Source organism: Trifolium pratense, linkage group LG4 (assembly GCF_020283565.1).
Source record: "Trifolium pratense cultivar HEN17-A07 linkage group LG4, ARS_RC_1.1, whole genome shotgun sequence".
Classification (NCBI taxonomy): domain Eukaryota; kingdom Viridiplantae; phylum Streptophyta; class Magnoliopsida; order Fabales; family Fabaceae; genus Trifolium; species Trifolium pratense.
Window position 1 is genome coordinate 44,721,781 of NC_060062.1, and position 12,869 is coordinate 44,734,649.

A 12,869-nucleotide genomic window follows, 5' to 3' on the forward strand; every position below is an offset into this window, starting at 1 on the left:
GTGTGACACGTGTCCTACTTTTAAAAAGCAAATTTTTCTCTCTCCAGGTTTTAATCCAGTGTGACGCAGGCGCTTGAATCTGATGGATCTGGATGATCTGGGCTGTCTGATTGATCAGACAGTCTTGATGAGATCAGATCTTGGCTGTCTGATGGAAATCAACGGTCTGTAACCATGGTCCTTCGGTACGCGCGCGACACTGGATCCGCGTCTATTAATGGTTTAAGAAGGTGGGGCGCGTGTATATGGTTGACAAAATTGCAGAAAATTACAGAAATGCTCATGTTGCTCTATTCTTTCAAAAATTAAAAGAATGGGTATTTTGGTCCAATTGAAAAGGTGCACCTTGCTAACTTAGACCTAACTAGGGTCTATGTTAGAAAACCTCATATATATATATATATATATATATATATATATATATATATATATATATATATATATTGCATGCCACATACCCGCATGGGAAGACACAATGTATTTTATATTGTTAACATTTGACATGTTGTATAAGATGCAATTGAGATGTTAAATATTGGCATGTGTTATATGAAATGCAAATGACAAGTTAATTGTCGTTTCTTTGCATGTTATAAGTCACGGTTTTTTGCTTTTTGTAGACTAAAGTAAAAAATTGTGGCTTTAGAGAAAAGGTGACGACCGCATACAACACACTTCATAAACTGTCTAAACTTTAAGCCACTCTTTTTCGGTTTTGGCCACCCTTTTTGAGCTGTTGTGTATAGTTAAAAGGCTTAAATATGAAAAAGGTTCGTGCACTTGCGAGTCAATTGAGTTTTAGTACTGCACTTTCATTTTATTTTAAAAATAACTAGCAGGACACCCGTGCATCCGCACGGGAGTCGCGGCGTTGCCGCTCCTCACTTGGTAAGATGAAAGAATATAATATTTGGTAAAAAAAATAGAAAAAGAATAATGGTAAAACCATCACAAAAAAACTTTAGGTCTCCGTATTAATTTAGGAATATAAATATAGATAATGTAGAAATTATGAAGAAAAAAAATAGGCTATCTTATTAATATATTAGTAAAAACATAGGTGTTGAAAAATCACAAAAAAAAACTTATGTCCATGTATTAATATATGAGTATAAATATAGTCCCGTAAAAAATATTAAAAAATAGGCAATCATATTAAAATGTTAGTGAAAATATAGGATATGTCTCGCAACAGTCATCAAAATAATTAGGTCATCGTATTAAATATGAGTATAACCAAAAAAATTGTAAAAAAAAATAGACAACTTAATTTTTATTTTATTTTTGTTTCAAACAACTTAATTAATATATAATTAAAAGTATAAGTCCCGTAGAAACCACACAAACAAAAAAGTTTCCATATTAATATATGAGTTTAAATATAGGTCCCGCAGATGTTATAAAAGAATGGGCAAACTTATTAATATGAGTAAAACACCTAGGTTCCCATGTACAAAAAAAAAAACACATAGGTCCCCAGAAATCACACAAAAGATTAGGATCTCGTATTAATATATAATTATAAATATAGGTCTAAAAAAAATAGTAAAAAATTGAAAACTTCACTTAATAACATAAAATAGTAATTTATTGGGAAGTAGATTAAAAGATTAAAAAAATAGAAAGATATAATATTTGGTAAAAAAAATAGAAAAAGAACAATGGTAAAACTATCACAAAAAAACCTTATGTCTCCGTATTAATATTTGAATATAAATGATAATGTAGAAATTATGGAAAAATAGGTTACCTTATTAATATATTAGTAAAAACAAAGGCCTTGTAAAAACCACCAAAAAATTAGGTCTCTGTATTAAATATATGAGTATAAATATATCCTTTTAAAATTATTAAAAAATAGGTAACCTTGTTAATATGTTAGTGAAAATATAGGTCTTACAACAATCATCAAAATAATTAGGTCACCGTATTAAATATGAGTATAACCCGTAAAATTGTAAAACAAAATAGGCAACTTAATTAATATATAAATAAAAGTATAAGCTCCGTAGAAATCACAAAAAAAAAGTTTCCATATTAATATATGAGTATTTTATAGGTTCCGTATATGTTATAAAAGAACGGACAAACGTATTAATCGTATTAATATGAGTAAAAAACATAGGTCCCGCATAAACCACACAGAACATCAGGTTATCGTATATTAATATATGAGTATAAATATAAGTTCACAAAAAATAGTTAAAAACTGTAAATTTTATTAATAAGAGTAAAAACATAGGTCCTGCGTACGTGTATGATATAAACTGTTGTTTTGTTTGGCACACCTTGTGTCAATCAGGACTCATTATTAATAATAAAATTCATTTTAGTTTGTTAAAAAAAAAAACACAGGCACCGCAGAAATCACACAAAAGATTATATCCTTCTGTTAATGCATGAGTATAAATATATGTCAAGAATGAGCAACCTTATTAATATATTAATAAAAAAAATATATGGCTCGTAAAAATGAACAAAATAATTAGGTCCTTGTATTAATATTTGATCTAGTATAACCCGTAAAATTATTAAAAAAATAAACAATTTTATTAATATATGATTAAAATTATAAGTCTCGTACAAAAAAAAAAGGTTATCTTATTAATTGTTGAGTATAAATATATATAATCCTACATAAATTATTAAAGAACATGAAATCTTATTAATAAGAGGAAAAACATATGTCACTTTTTGCTTTTTCATAGCCGCCCCACAACAACAACATAGTAAACCCTACTTTTTGCTTTTTATTCTTGTTCATCTTTCAAAGAGGGGTGATTTTGGATCAATTTTGATATAAAATCACCCCTTTTTGATTGTTTTATATTTTTTTTTTAATTTAAAGGCTTTAATGCAGTTTTGGTCCCCCTATTTTCAATTTCTTGAAGTTTTGATCCCCCTATTTTAAAAACCAACTTTTTGGTCCCCCTATTTTAATTTTTCTTGAGTTTTGATCCCCACTCCATTTTAGGGTCAATTTTGATGACATGTCAAAGTCATTAATGACATGACATTGCACACTTGGCAAAAACATTATCCATGTCATCAATTTGGTATTTATCTTGTTTTATGGATTAATGTTTGTTCTTCATTTATTTTCTGCAACTCAATATTAAAAATATGATCTTCCACTCTTTGGGTTTTAGGGTTTGTTGTTGTGGATGAATAGTAATGGAGTGAATGATGGTGTTGATAGAAACATATGACGAAGGATGGCGATGACGTTGAAGATATGATTAAAGAGAGGGATAAAAAATATCAATCACTAATTAATATATTTAACTTTTTTTTATAGATTCTTTTAATTTTCTTAATATTTAAAATATATTTATTGAAATGGAAGAAAAAGTTTAATGACATGAATATTGTTTTGGCCAAGTATGTCATGTCATTAATAATCTTGACATGTCATCAAAATTGACCATAAAATGGAGTGGGGGACCAAAACTCAAGAAAAATTAAAATAGGGGGACAAAAAAGTTGGTTTTTAAAATAGGGGGATCAAAACTTCAAAAAATTGAAAATAGGGGGACCAAAACTCCATTTAAGCCTTATTTAAATAAGTGATTTTTCACACATTCTTATGTTTCATTTGAGTTTTCTTTTGTTGTTCTTGTCTGATGTTGTTTTAATCCCGTCTTAGTGCAGAGTTTTTTTGTCTTGAGTTCGCGTCTTGGTACGGTGTCCGGTTTAATTCCGTTGTAGTACAATGTTTGTTTTGTTCAGATTTGCTCCGATTCAGATTCAGTGCAGATTCACACGTACTCTACTTACTTGAATAAATGAATATTGTTTGTTGTTAGTCTAAAAAAAAGAAAAACATAGGTCCCGTAGAATTCACACGAAAGATTATGTCCCTATATTAATATATGACTATAACTCGTAAAATTATAAAAAAAAAATAAACAACTTTACTAATATATGAGTAAAAATATAAGACCCGTAGATATATTCATAAAAATTAGGTTCCCGTATTAATTTGAATAAAACCCGCAAAATTATTTTAAAAAAATAGGCAACATAATATTTTAGTCCTTTTTTTTTCTCCAATAATTTTCTTCCGCATAGAAAAATCTCATAAGAACGAAAGTCATATCTTTCTTATTATATCTTTCTTGTGTGATTTGTTTATGGTTTTGTTTCTCTGACTCTTTGTAAACTTTTGTAGTCTACCTCGGTACGTCTTGTGTTGGGGAGGTTTTCTATGTTACTATATCTCATTTTGGTTTGTTAAAATAAATATTAGTCCTTATATCAAAAACAAAAAATCTTTAAAAAAAAAAAAAACTTCTAAAAAATGTCATTTATTTTTCAACTATTTTCAACTTTGTATTTAATTTTTACTGTTTTTTTTAAACTAAATGTATCATTCACGCGCAACTGTAGAGAATAATCCTCTTGAGGTAACTGACAATTTTTATTGTTTTTGTCTCACCATTTTTTTACGGGAGTTTTTCAGTTTTTCTCCCACCATATTCTTGTATTAAATTAATTAAATTTATTGAGTTGAACTACAAATTGAAAATTAACTTAATTAAATATTGGATTGAAGTCCATAAATCAAGTTGAGTGAATCTAAAATAACGAAACATAAACAATAAATGATAAAATTACACTAAAGAAAGGGTTGGACTCAAATAAAATATCATAAATAAATGGAAACAACACCATGTACCTCTATATTGTAAAAAAAAAAACCATACATTTGTTGTCTTATTTGGTATAATGCACTTATGACGTTGAAATAAAGAATTTCATTGAATCTCTCATTTTATTTGTACATGAATTTTACTCTCTTATTATAAAAAAGAAAAAATAAATAAACACTTCCCTTTCTTCTTTTAACTTAACTCATGTTGATTATATGTTGGTTCCAAAAATATAACAAATTAATTCATATGGCTTAGTGGTAAATTTAATAAGAAGTGTAACTAAAAGGTTAAGGGTTCGATTCCTACTACGAAATTTTTTAGCATTTTTCTACTAACTTTTTTTAATAAAGACACAAAATAACCCTGAATTGATTATGTGTCAAAAAATGAAAAACGGGCAAATTAGGGATTTCATATGTACCTTCTTTTCTTATATAGTAGATTCCTGAATCCATTTTTTACCGAAGTGTCATGTTTTTACACACGTGGCACCGTTGACTTAATATTCAATTTGATGACTCATTAAATATTGCTCTAGATAGACAAAAATATATGAGATTAAGCGTAGTATGTAGCCACTATAGAAAAGTTGCAAAAACTTGAAGCTTTGGAATGAGATTGAGGAGTTGTTATAACAACTAGTATCCGGACCCGTGCCAAGCACGGGTAAAAATGACACTACAAAAATAAACATTTTAATATTAAATTTTTCATAATTATCGAATAAAAAAAATGCTTAATAAGTCACACTGAATAGTTTTGTCTTTAAAAATGGTTCAATTCGGTTTGATATTCATTCTTAAGTCGAATCATTTACAATCCTAGTTATGAGATCGAAAATATAAAACTCATGTTGATGAAGGAACTAATATCAGAAAAATGATATTGAGGACATTTACTATAACAATAATACTAAATAGAGACACACTCACATATAATGAATGTAAATAACTATAAATACATTGTTTTTGGGGTTAATCAGAAATACACTCTTAAATATGACACTAATAAGGACGCGCCACAACATTCACAAATATGTATAGATATTTTTTAGCATAGGACTCATTCTTACAAAAATAAATAAATACACATGATCTAATTGATCCAGTCATAGAGAAACAACAAAAGGGTAGCAGAGAAGCCCGTAAAATGTTGGAGTCTGTCCAACAAAACAAAATCAGTTAAAATATCACCGAGGTGGAGTTAACGTCAGATTTGTGTTGTTGTGATTATGGTGTAAGGGAGAGCCATGCCATGGATTTATCAATTGTCTTATTAATGGTTGTTGCTGGATAAGTTGTTTGATATGGTGCCCTGGCAACAATTCTGTAGAAACACAGTCATATATAGATTGAGATTGTTATAATCTATCACTCTACTTAGGTTTGAGACTAACCCAACTTCACAAACCCCGATGAATATAGGATAAGCTCTTATGTCACTATAGGTTCTATATCAAATTCAATCCTACAAAACCGACTTATCTTAATCTATGTAGCACTAACACTTCTAGTAGAATCCGTGTCCGTTGTCTGAATTCGTGTTAGTGTTTATATCATTGATCTTTACTAAAAAGTCCATCGAGATTCTAGACTTTATTTCTAAATGTCTTGAGATTTGAGTTTTTTTATTTTAAATAAGTGAATTCTATTGACAAAGATCAAACAATCAAATACATTAAGATTTTCATCAATTGATTGAGAGAGATATGGCTTACCTATTCTTCCTTTTCTCCAAGAACCGATGAAGTGAAGCTTTCCTAGTCATTGGTAAATTTGAATATATGAAAACAAAAGTCATGAATGCAAAACACACAAAATAAAACCATAAAGACATATGATTCAAATCAAACATATCCTCTAAAATATCATACATCCAAATAAAAGCAGCATAGTTGTTGGTAGAAAAGACCATGATGTCCTTGGCTTTTTCATCTGAAATATCATCAAGCACAATCACTTCTCCATCATAAAAGATTTTCATTTGTGCACATCTAGTTTCTTCCTTCTTTGTACCCTTAATTACACTGTAAGGGTGTAATGTTCACTGAAAGAAAGGAATTAAAAATGACAAATGATTCCTAAGGAAATGTAATAGTTGAGTACCGCTCAATGATTCCTAAAGGAATAAAAACTGAAAAATGATTCCTAAGGAATAATTTAAAAGGAATAAAAACTAAATCTTATCCAATTTCAAAAGCAAAACATTAGACGATGGAGATGAACACAATTGGAAATACTGAAGCTGAGTTGGACGATGAATTGGAAAAACTCTCTTTTTGGGGATGAGCAGTGGTGTTAGTGTGATTCTGCTTATAGATTCCAAAAAAAAAGTAATCTAGTCATAAATGACCATCTTTTATCTAATTGATTAGAGCCAAATAATTAACCAACAACATCAAATAATTTTCAAGTAACTGAATAATGTCACTTTTTTTAGGATATTACAATGAGTTTGATGATGGGGTTCCACTTCATTTTTGTAAGCTTATAAATCTAACTCATCTTGATCATGCAAACTGTAGTTTGAAAGGCCTAATTCCACTTGAGTTAGAGTGTGCCATATGCTTGCACATTCCAAATAAAAGCATATTTAGTTTATTTTCAATAAAACTTCACCTTAATATATCAAAGTTTAACAAAACTAAAAGAAATATGTTTCCTCATCTAATTTTGCATGTGCAAGTAAAAATTCAATTGTAGATATATGAGCTAACTGTAGATATCTGAGCTAATTGTGATAGGATAGGGTTCATCATTTATGGCATATGAGATTATTACTGACCACACTCGTAAGTAGGAAAATTAAGACAGAATCTGACCTTCAATAAAAGAAGGAATGAGAAAACAAACCTGGCTGCAGCATGCGACATAATCTATGTGTCAGAAGAGGATTTTAAAGCAGCAGGCAGCCCATTCTTTACTACGTACCTTCACAGATATTGGAAAAGTAAAGTGCAAATAAAATCAAATGCATCGTTGACATATTTTATGATTAAAATTAGAAAGGAAGGGAAATGAAGACATACAATATTAAATCTGAGCTTCCCATATTGATTGAATGACTACCGGTATTCTGAATCGTGAATTTGTGAAGCTGCAAAAGCAACGACTGCCATGTTTATCCTCAGACATTGGTTTGCAAAAGCGATGACCGTCAAATTGTTGTTCTCTGCCTACTGTAGAATGAAAAATTGGAGCAAAAAAAAGTAATTAGCAAACAATAAAAGAAGAGGAAATTTAAAGAATACATCTAAAGAGTATAACTAATAGTGAGAAAAGGAGAAACTATTTGTTATAAACTGAATGTAGTAAAAATAAGTGGAATGAGAATTGAGCTTAGACACCTAAACACAGTAGTAGAAAGACTAAAGAAACATGCTAACATTAACCGATTACATCTATATTCTGCTTCTTTGTTCCATTTTTCAGTCAGGTACACATATTACGTATATATAGGCATAAGCTACATACGTTTGTTGATACATATATAATCATCTCTAAGCAAATTACCAAATAACTGTTAGTATGCATGAAATCAACCAATGTTCTTCAATAAATTGTTGAACTTCATAGGCCAAAATAATTTATAATGCAAAAAATAAAAGATTGAAACACACAGTTAATTATTTTCTTCAATTTACTGTAATGTTAAACCGCCTCTTACAACGAAAAGCTTAACTCCAGTGCTCGAATATTCAACATGAGACTGTCTTGAAACATCATCGATATTCCATACAAACAAATAAAAGAATAAAAAAATCAGAACAAAGGCAAGAATCGATTTTCTTTCATACTTCACAAAAATGAAAATACAGAGCAATTATGATAGCAAAATGTAAACAAAATCAGGACCCAAAGGCAAGAATCATATGATTTCATGCTTTATAAATAAACAAATTAATCATAGAGCAATCGCAATATCAAAATAAAAACAAAAACATGGTCACCTATTTTGTTTGTATCGTCTGGCAGAGTGAGGGCAAAGACACTTTGAGATTGCAACAATCTGAGATTGAAGACAGAGCAAGGCGATCAACCATGAGAGAAGGGGACGATGTGAGATTGAACGACGATTCTGTGATGCGTGAAGAGGAGTACAGCGTTGCAATTTGAAGACTACGACGATTTGAGGACAAGTATGGTGTTTCTGAATAAATTCATTTGAGTTTTTGGAGACCTATAACACAGTCACATGATAAGTAATCAAAACAAACTTTAAAACCGTAAGATTTAAATCAAACAGAGGGTGAAGATTGGGAGTAATTCTATTGAGTTACTCTTGGAGTCAATTGATCCCTCCCATGAATCAATAACAAAAAGCACAAAATAATTCAAAGAAAAAAAAACCAAATTAAGAATAAGATTGTCCTTACTATCTTTGCACAATAAATCTACAGCAAAAAACACGACACAATAATTCAAAGAAAGAAAATTAAAACATAAGTTCAGAATGAGAATGTCCTTACTCCTTACTATCTTTGCATTCCCCTTCTTCTGTAGCTCTTCCATACATCAGTGTTGGCCAACCAATATTTTAAGACCACTACGTGTTGTCTAGTTCCTTCATCTACCATGGCACATTGCCACATGAATTAATATTAATAAAAATCCTGAAATTTAAGTTCTAATACTAACACAACTTTCACCGTAGAAATAATGCGAGAGATTGCATTAGAGAAAATTAAAACCAATATATTAAACTATAGACTATTAATCTCAACAGGTAGATCATGATAAGCTTCTAAATGTGAATGTGATAAAACATCATTTCAGATTGTGAGAAAAGAACAGTTATATATGATTTTTAATTGACACAACCTACATAAGTAGATTAAAAATGTATATCTTCCCCATGTAACCTTTCTGTAAGTTCTGTTAATTCTGGTCATTAATAAAGTAAGTTCAACATGTGGCGTAAACCTATAAATAACACCACACCATTTGGGTTCAAAAGATAAGCCAAAAAACTAAAATAACATTAAAAAAAATCATTTGTACGAACTATGATGAACCCAATAATGTAAAGAAAACTCCTAACTTGAATAAAACTCTAACAACTGCATATGAATATTTCAAATTCTAATCTTTAAACTTCAAATCAATATTAAAAAAAAAACTTTACATATTTTGATGCTAATAAAACTTGAAAAAGAAAATAAAGAAGGGAAAAGTAACATGCCCGTGTAGCATTGGACACGACATCGTAATATTTTTCCTGATTAAATGGGTCTCAAAGGATAATTATGCAGAGCATTCATGTTTATTTACCTTAGCAGAGATTGGAAACAATAGCTACAAATAAAATAAAAAAGAAGGGGATAACCTGATAGAAAGGGGAATGGGTGTGAACTGATTTGAATTAAAAAGAGAAATAATAATAATAATAATAATAATAATAATAATAATAATAATAATAATAATAATAATAATAATAATAATAATCAAAACCTAGATAATAATAATAATAAAATAAAAAAGAAGGGGATAATCAGATATTGAAAATTGTTTTGGAAACAAAGATATCAATTTTTTTCAGCAACCTAGGAGATTCAAAACTCAAAAAAACCTACTTGTTGCTGACAGAGGTTGAAGCGTACGGCGGTAGACAGAGGAGGGCCAAGCACGTGAGGACGATGCTGCATCATGAAGGTAAATTGACCCGTCCCTAAATCACACAGTGATGAGCAACCTGCAATGTGAGGAGAAGGTGTAGCGGCATGAGAACGACGACGTCGCCGTGACAGTGCAAGGAGTCAGGTGTTGTGGTGTGGGTTTTAAAAATCACACTTAAATCTGAAATAAATCTGAGTAAATTTCATTTAATGATTTTGATTTGTGTGATAAGGTCGTATGTTTAGCAGTTTTGAAAATTGTTTATTGTAATTAAGTCATTTAAGGTGAAAAGAAGCAGAGGTGAGAAGTGATGATAGAATGCATTAAATGTGAGGAATGAGGTTGAATGAGGAGAGGAGAGAGAAAGACAAATAAGTCTGGCTTATTACATATTATAGATTATAGATTTATCAAAGGGCTACAACTTTCCTTTTCCTAGCCTGTGGCAATGTGCATATTTGCACGCCCACCAGTTTGCAAGGTGCAACATAGATAGGTGTTTGGTGACAACAAAGTGAGTATAGGCATAATGTGTTTTCGTGTTGTTACTCGCTGATGCTTAGTGTGAAAGAAGGTGAAGTTTATGAGTTGCTACAAGTCATCATGTGGATCTCATAGATGACACGGACAATATCATTTTCGAGTTTGATGCAAAAGTTGTGGATAATAATTTCAATAGTCCTTCTCATAATTAATCGTTTTTTGTTTTATTATTAAAGATTGTATTAGTAACTTAAATTTTTATGTCTAAGCTCATTGATTGAGTTTTCTAGGAGATCGATAGACTAATGTTAATGTATGTAATTCTACTCATGAGTTAGCAAAGTTGACGATATATCTGGTTAATGCTCAAATATTAGAGTTGATGTCAAATTGTATTTTTGATACTATAAGTTAATAATATGAGATATATAAACTTATTTCCATATAAAAAGAACTCATTTCTCAAACGATAAGTTCTACTTCAACTGTCAATATAAATATTGAATTGTTTGCAAAAGACAATACTATTATCGTTAAGCTTAACATCTTTATTCAAATTTAAATTCAAAATATCATGGTTGATGTACGAATTTCAGTAAAATTTATCACTTCAGACAAAAATAAACTCGTTGCTCAACATGTGAAGTAGCATAAGCATTGTAAAAAAAACATGTCTCGAGGCATACAAGCACCGTAATCTGCATGCTCTCTACTGATGCAGTCTACATGACATGAGTACGGACTACAACCATATGTCAATTTTGTATTCTTTGATGCTCTACAAATTTTTGCTTCCACTTCTACACATAAAAAAAAATTAAAAAAAGCAAATTAAGAAGGTACATAAGGGTTAGAATTGAATAAGTACGAGAGAATAAATATAATATCCATAGTTAATTAGTTTGTACCATATATGAAAATAAGATGGGCAAGACACAGGAAGATGAAGATGGTGTAGAAAATATTAGCAGAGGAAGTCATTTTTTTTTGGGTACATGAGGAAGTCATGATTTCTATCTAAATGAAAATGATGTGTATATATACAAATCACTATAGGTAAAGATGACAAAACTATTTTATTTTTATTTTTTTGAAGTGATATATCTAGCACAAAAATATGTGAGCCGGGTTGAGTTTTTTATTTATTTATTTTTCATTAAGATTTTTAAATTTATCATTAGTCGCCCATAATAGTATGTCTAGAGCCAAGGCTTGTAAAAGTTTACAGGACCAAAATCAAATTTTTAACTAATTATATATTTTTTTTTGTCAAAAAAAATAGCTAATTATATATATTTTTTCACTGATTATATTATCAATTTGCCTATCTAAGAGCAAGGCGTGGCAAGGTTTATAGGACCGAAAATCAAATTTCAATTTATTATTATTGATTGTTTTTTATCAAATGATTTAGTTGCTAAAAATATATTTTTTGACGTGAATTTTGGATATAAACTTTGACCACCATATTTATAATACGATGTCAATTGAGAAATACATTTGGAGATATTGATAAGACAATAAAACTCATATATGTGGGTACGCTCGAACCCTATCTGTTTTGACGAAGAAAATCTGATTTGACTGAGACGAAATGGGAATACCCGAACTTCGTTAGGTATGAGTTTGAGGTTCTAATTTATTTCTGCTAAAAATTGGGATGGATATAGAGATACTGGAACTTTATGGTTTTGGGTTTGTGGAAGGCCAAATCCATCCCTGCCACATATTTCGCATTAAGATATGTTGTTGTAGCAAATGCATGAAATTTGACATTGTTTTCAATCTCAATCGTTAATTAATGTGAGATCAGACAGTTTAAATTAAAACTGTGTCTTTTTAATTAAAACTATGTCAGTCGTTGATGTTTAATCCGACGGTGGATATTAAGTACAGTGTGTTACATCGTGCTGTTATAACTGTAGGGAATCTTTTTCCACGTATTTTCATGCCTACATCAATTATATTTAGGAAAAGTTAACATGTTCCCTAAAAAATGAGCCATTGGGAAAGCAACATCCATCAATAGAACGCGCCACTGACAGTGTGGCATCCTTAGGAAAGGCGCGCAATTGAGATTTTCTAAGTTCTCTAAAATTGTTCCATTGATTTATAT

At 29.9% G+C, this 12,869-nt stretch overlaps 1 protein-coding gene and 2 long non-coding RNA genes across 3 annotated transcripts; all 3 read right to left on the bottom strand.

Annotated features, from left to right (window-relative positions):
- Positions 1-5,676: 5,676 nt before the first annotated feature.
- LOC123923920 (protein TIFY 11d-like) lies at positions 5,677-6,734 on the bottom strand. Its single transcript, XM_045976662.1, has 3 exons — positions 6,529-6,734; positions 6,373-6,414; positions 5,677-5,969 (listed from the first exon to the last, which is right to left on the bottom strand). Exons 1-3 carry the CDS (start codon positions 6,636-6,638, stop codon positions 5,885-5,887), a joined length of 237 nt encoding a protein of 78 aa, XP_045832618.1. The 5' UTR covers positions 6,639-6,734; the 3' UTR covers positions 5,677-5,884.
- A 2,070-nt stretch (positions 6,735-8,804) lies between these two features.
- On the bottom strand, positions 8,805-10,408 carry LOC123923921. Its single transcript, XR_006814526.1, has 3 exons — positions 10,228-10,408; positions 9,124-9,224; positions 8,805-8,834 (listed from the first exon to the last, which is right to left on the bottom strand). It is a non-coding gene; the product is annotated as an uncharacterized LOC123923921 (long non-coding RNA).
- A 923-nt stretch (positions 10,409-11,331) lies between these two features.
- Positions 11,332-11,779, bottom strand: LOC123923922. The gene is made up of 2 exons (XR_006814527.1): positions 11,662-11,779; positions 11,332-11,553 (listed from the first exon to the last, which is right to left on the bottom strand). It is a non-coding gene; the product is annotated as an uncharacterized LOC123923922 (long non-coding RNA).
- Between the last annotated feature and the right edge of the window lie 1,090 nt (positions 11,780-12,869).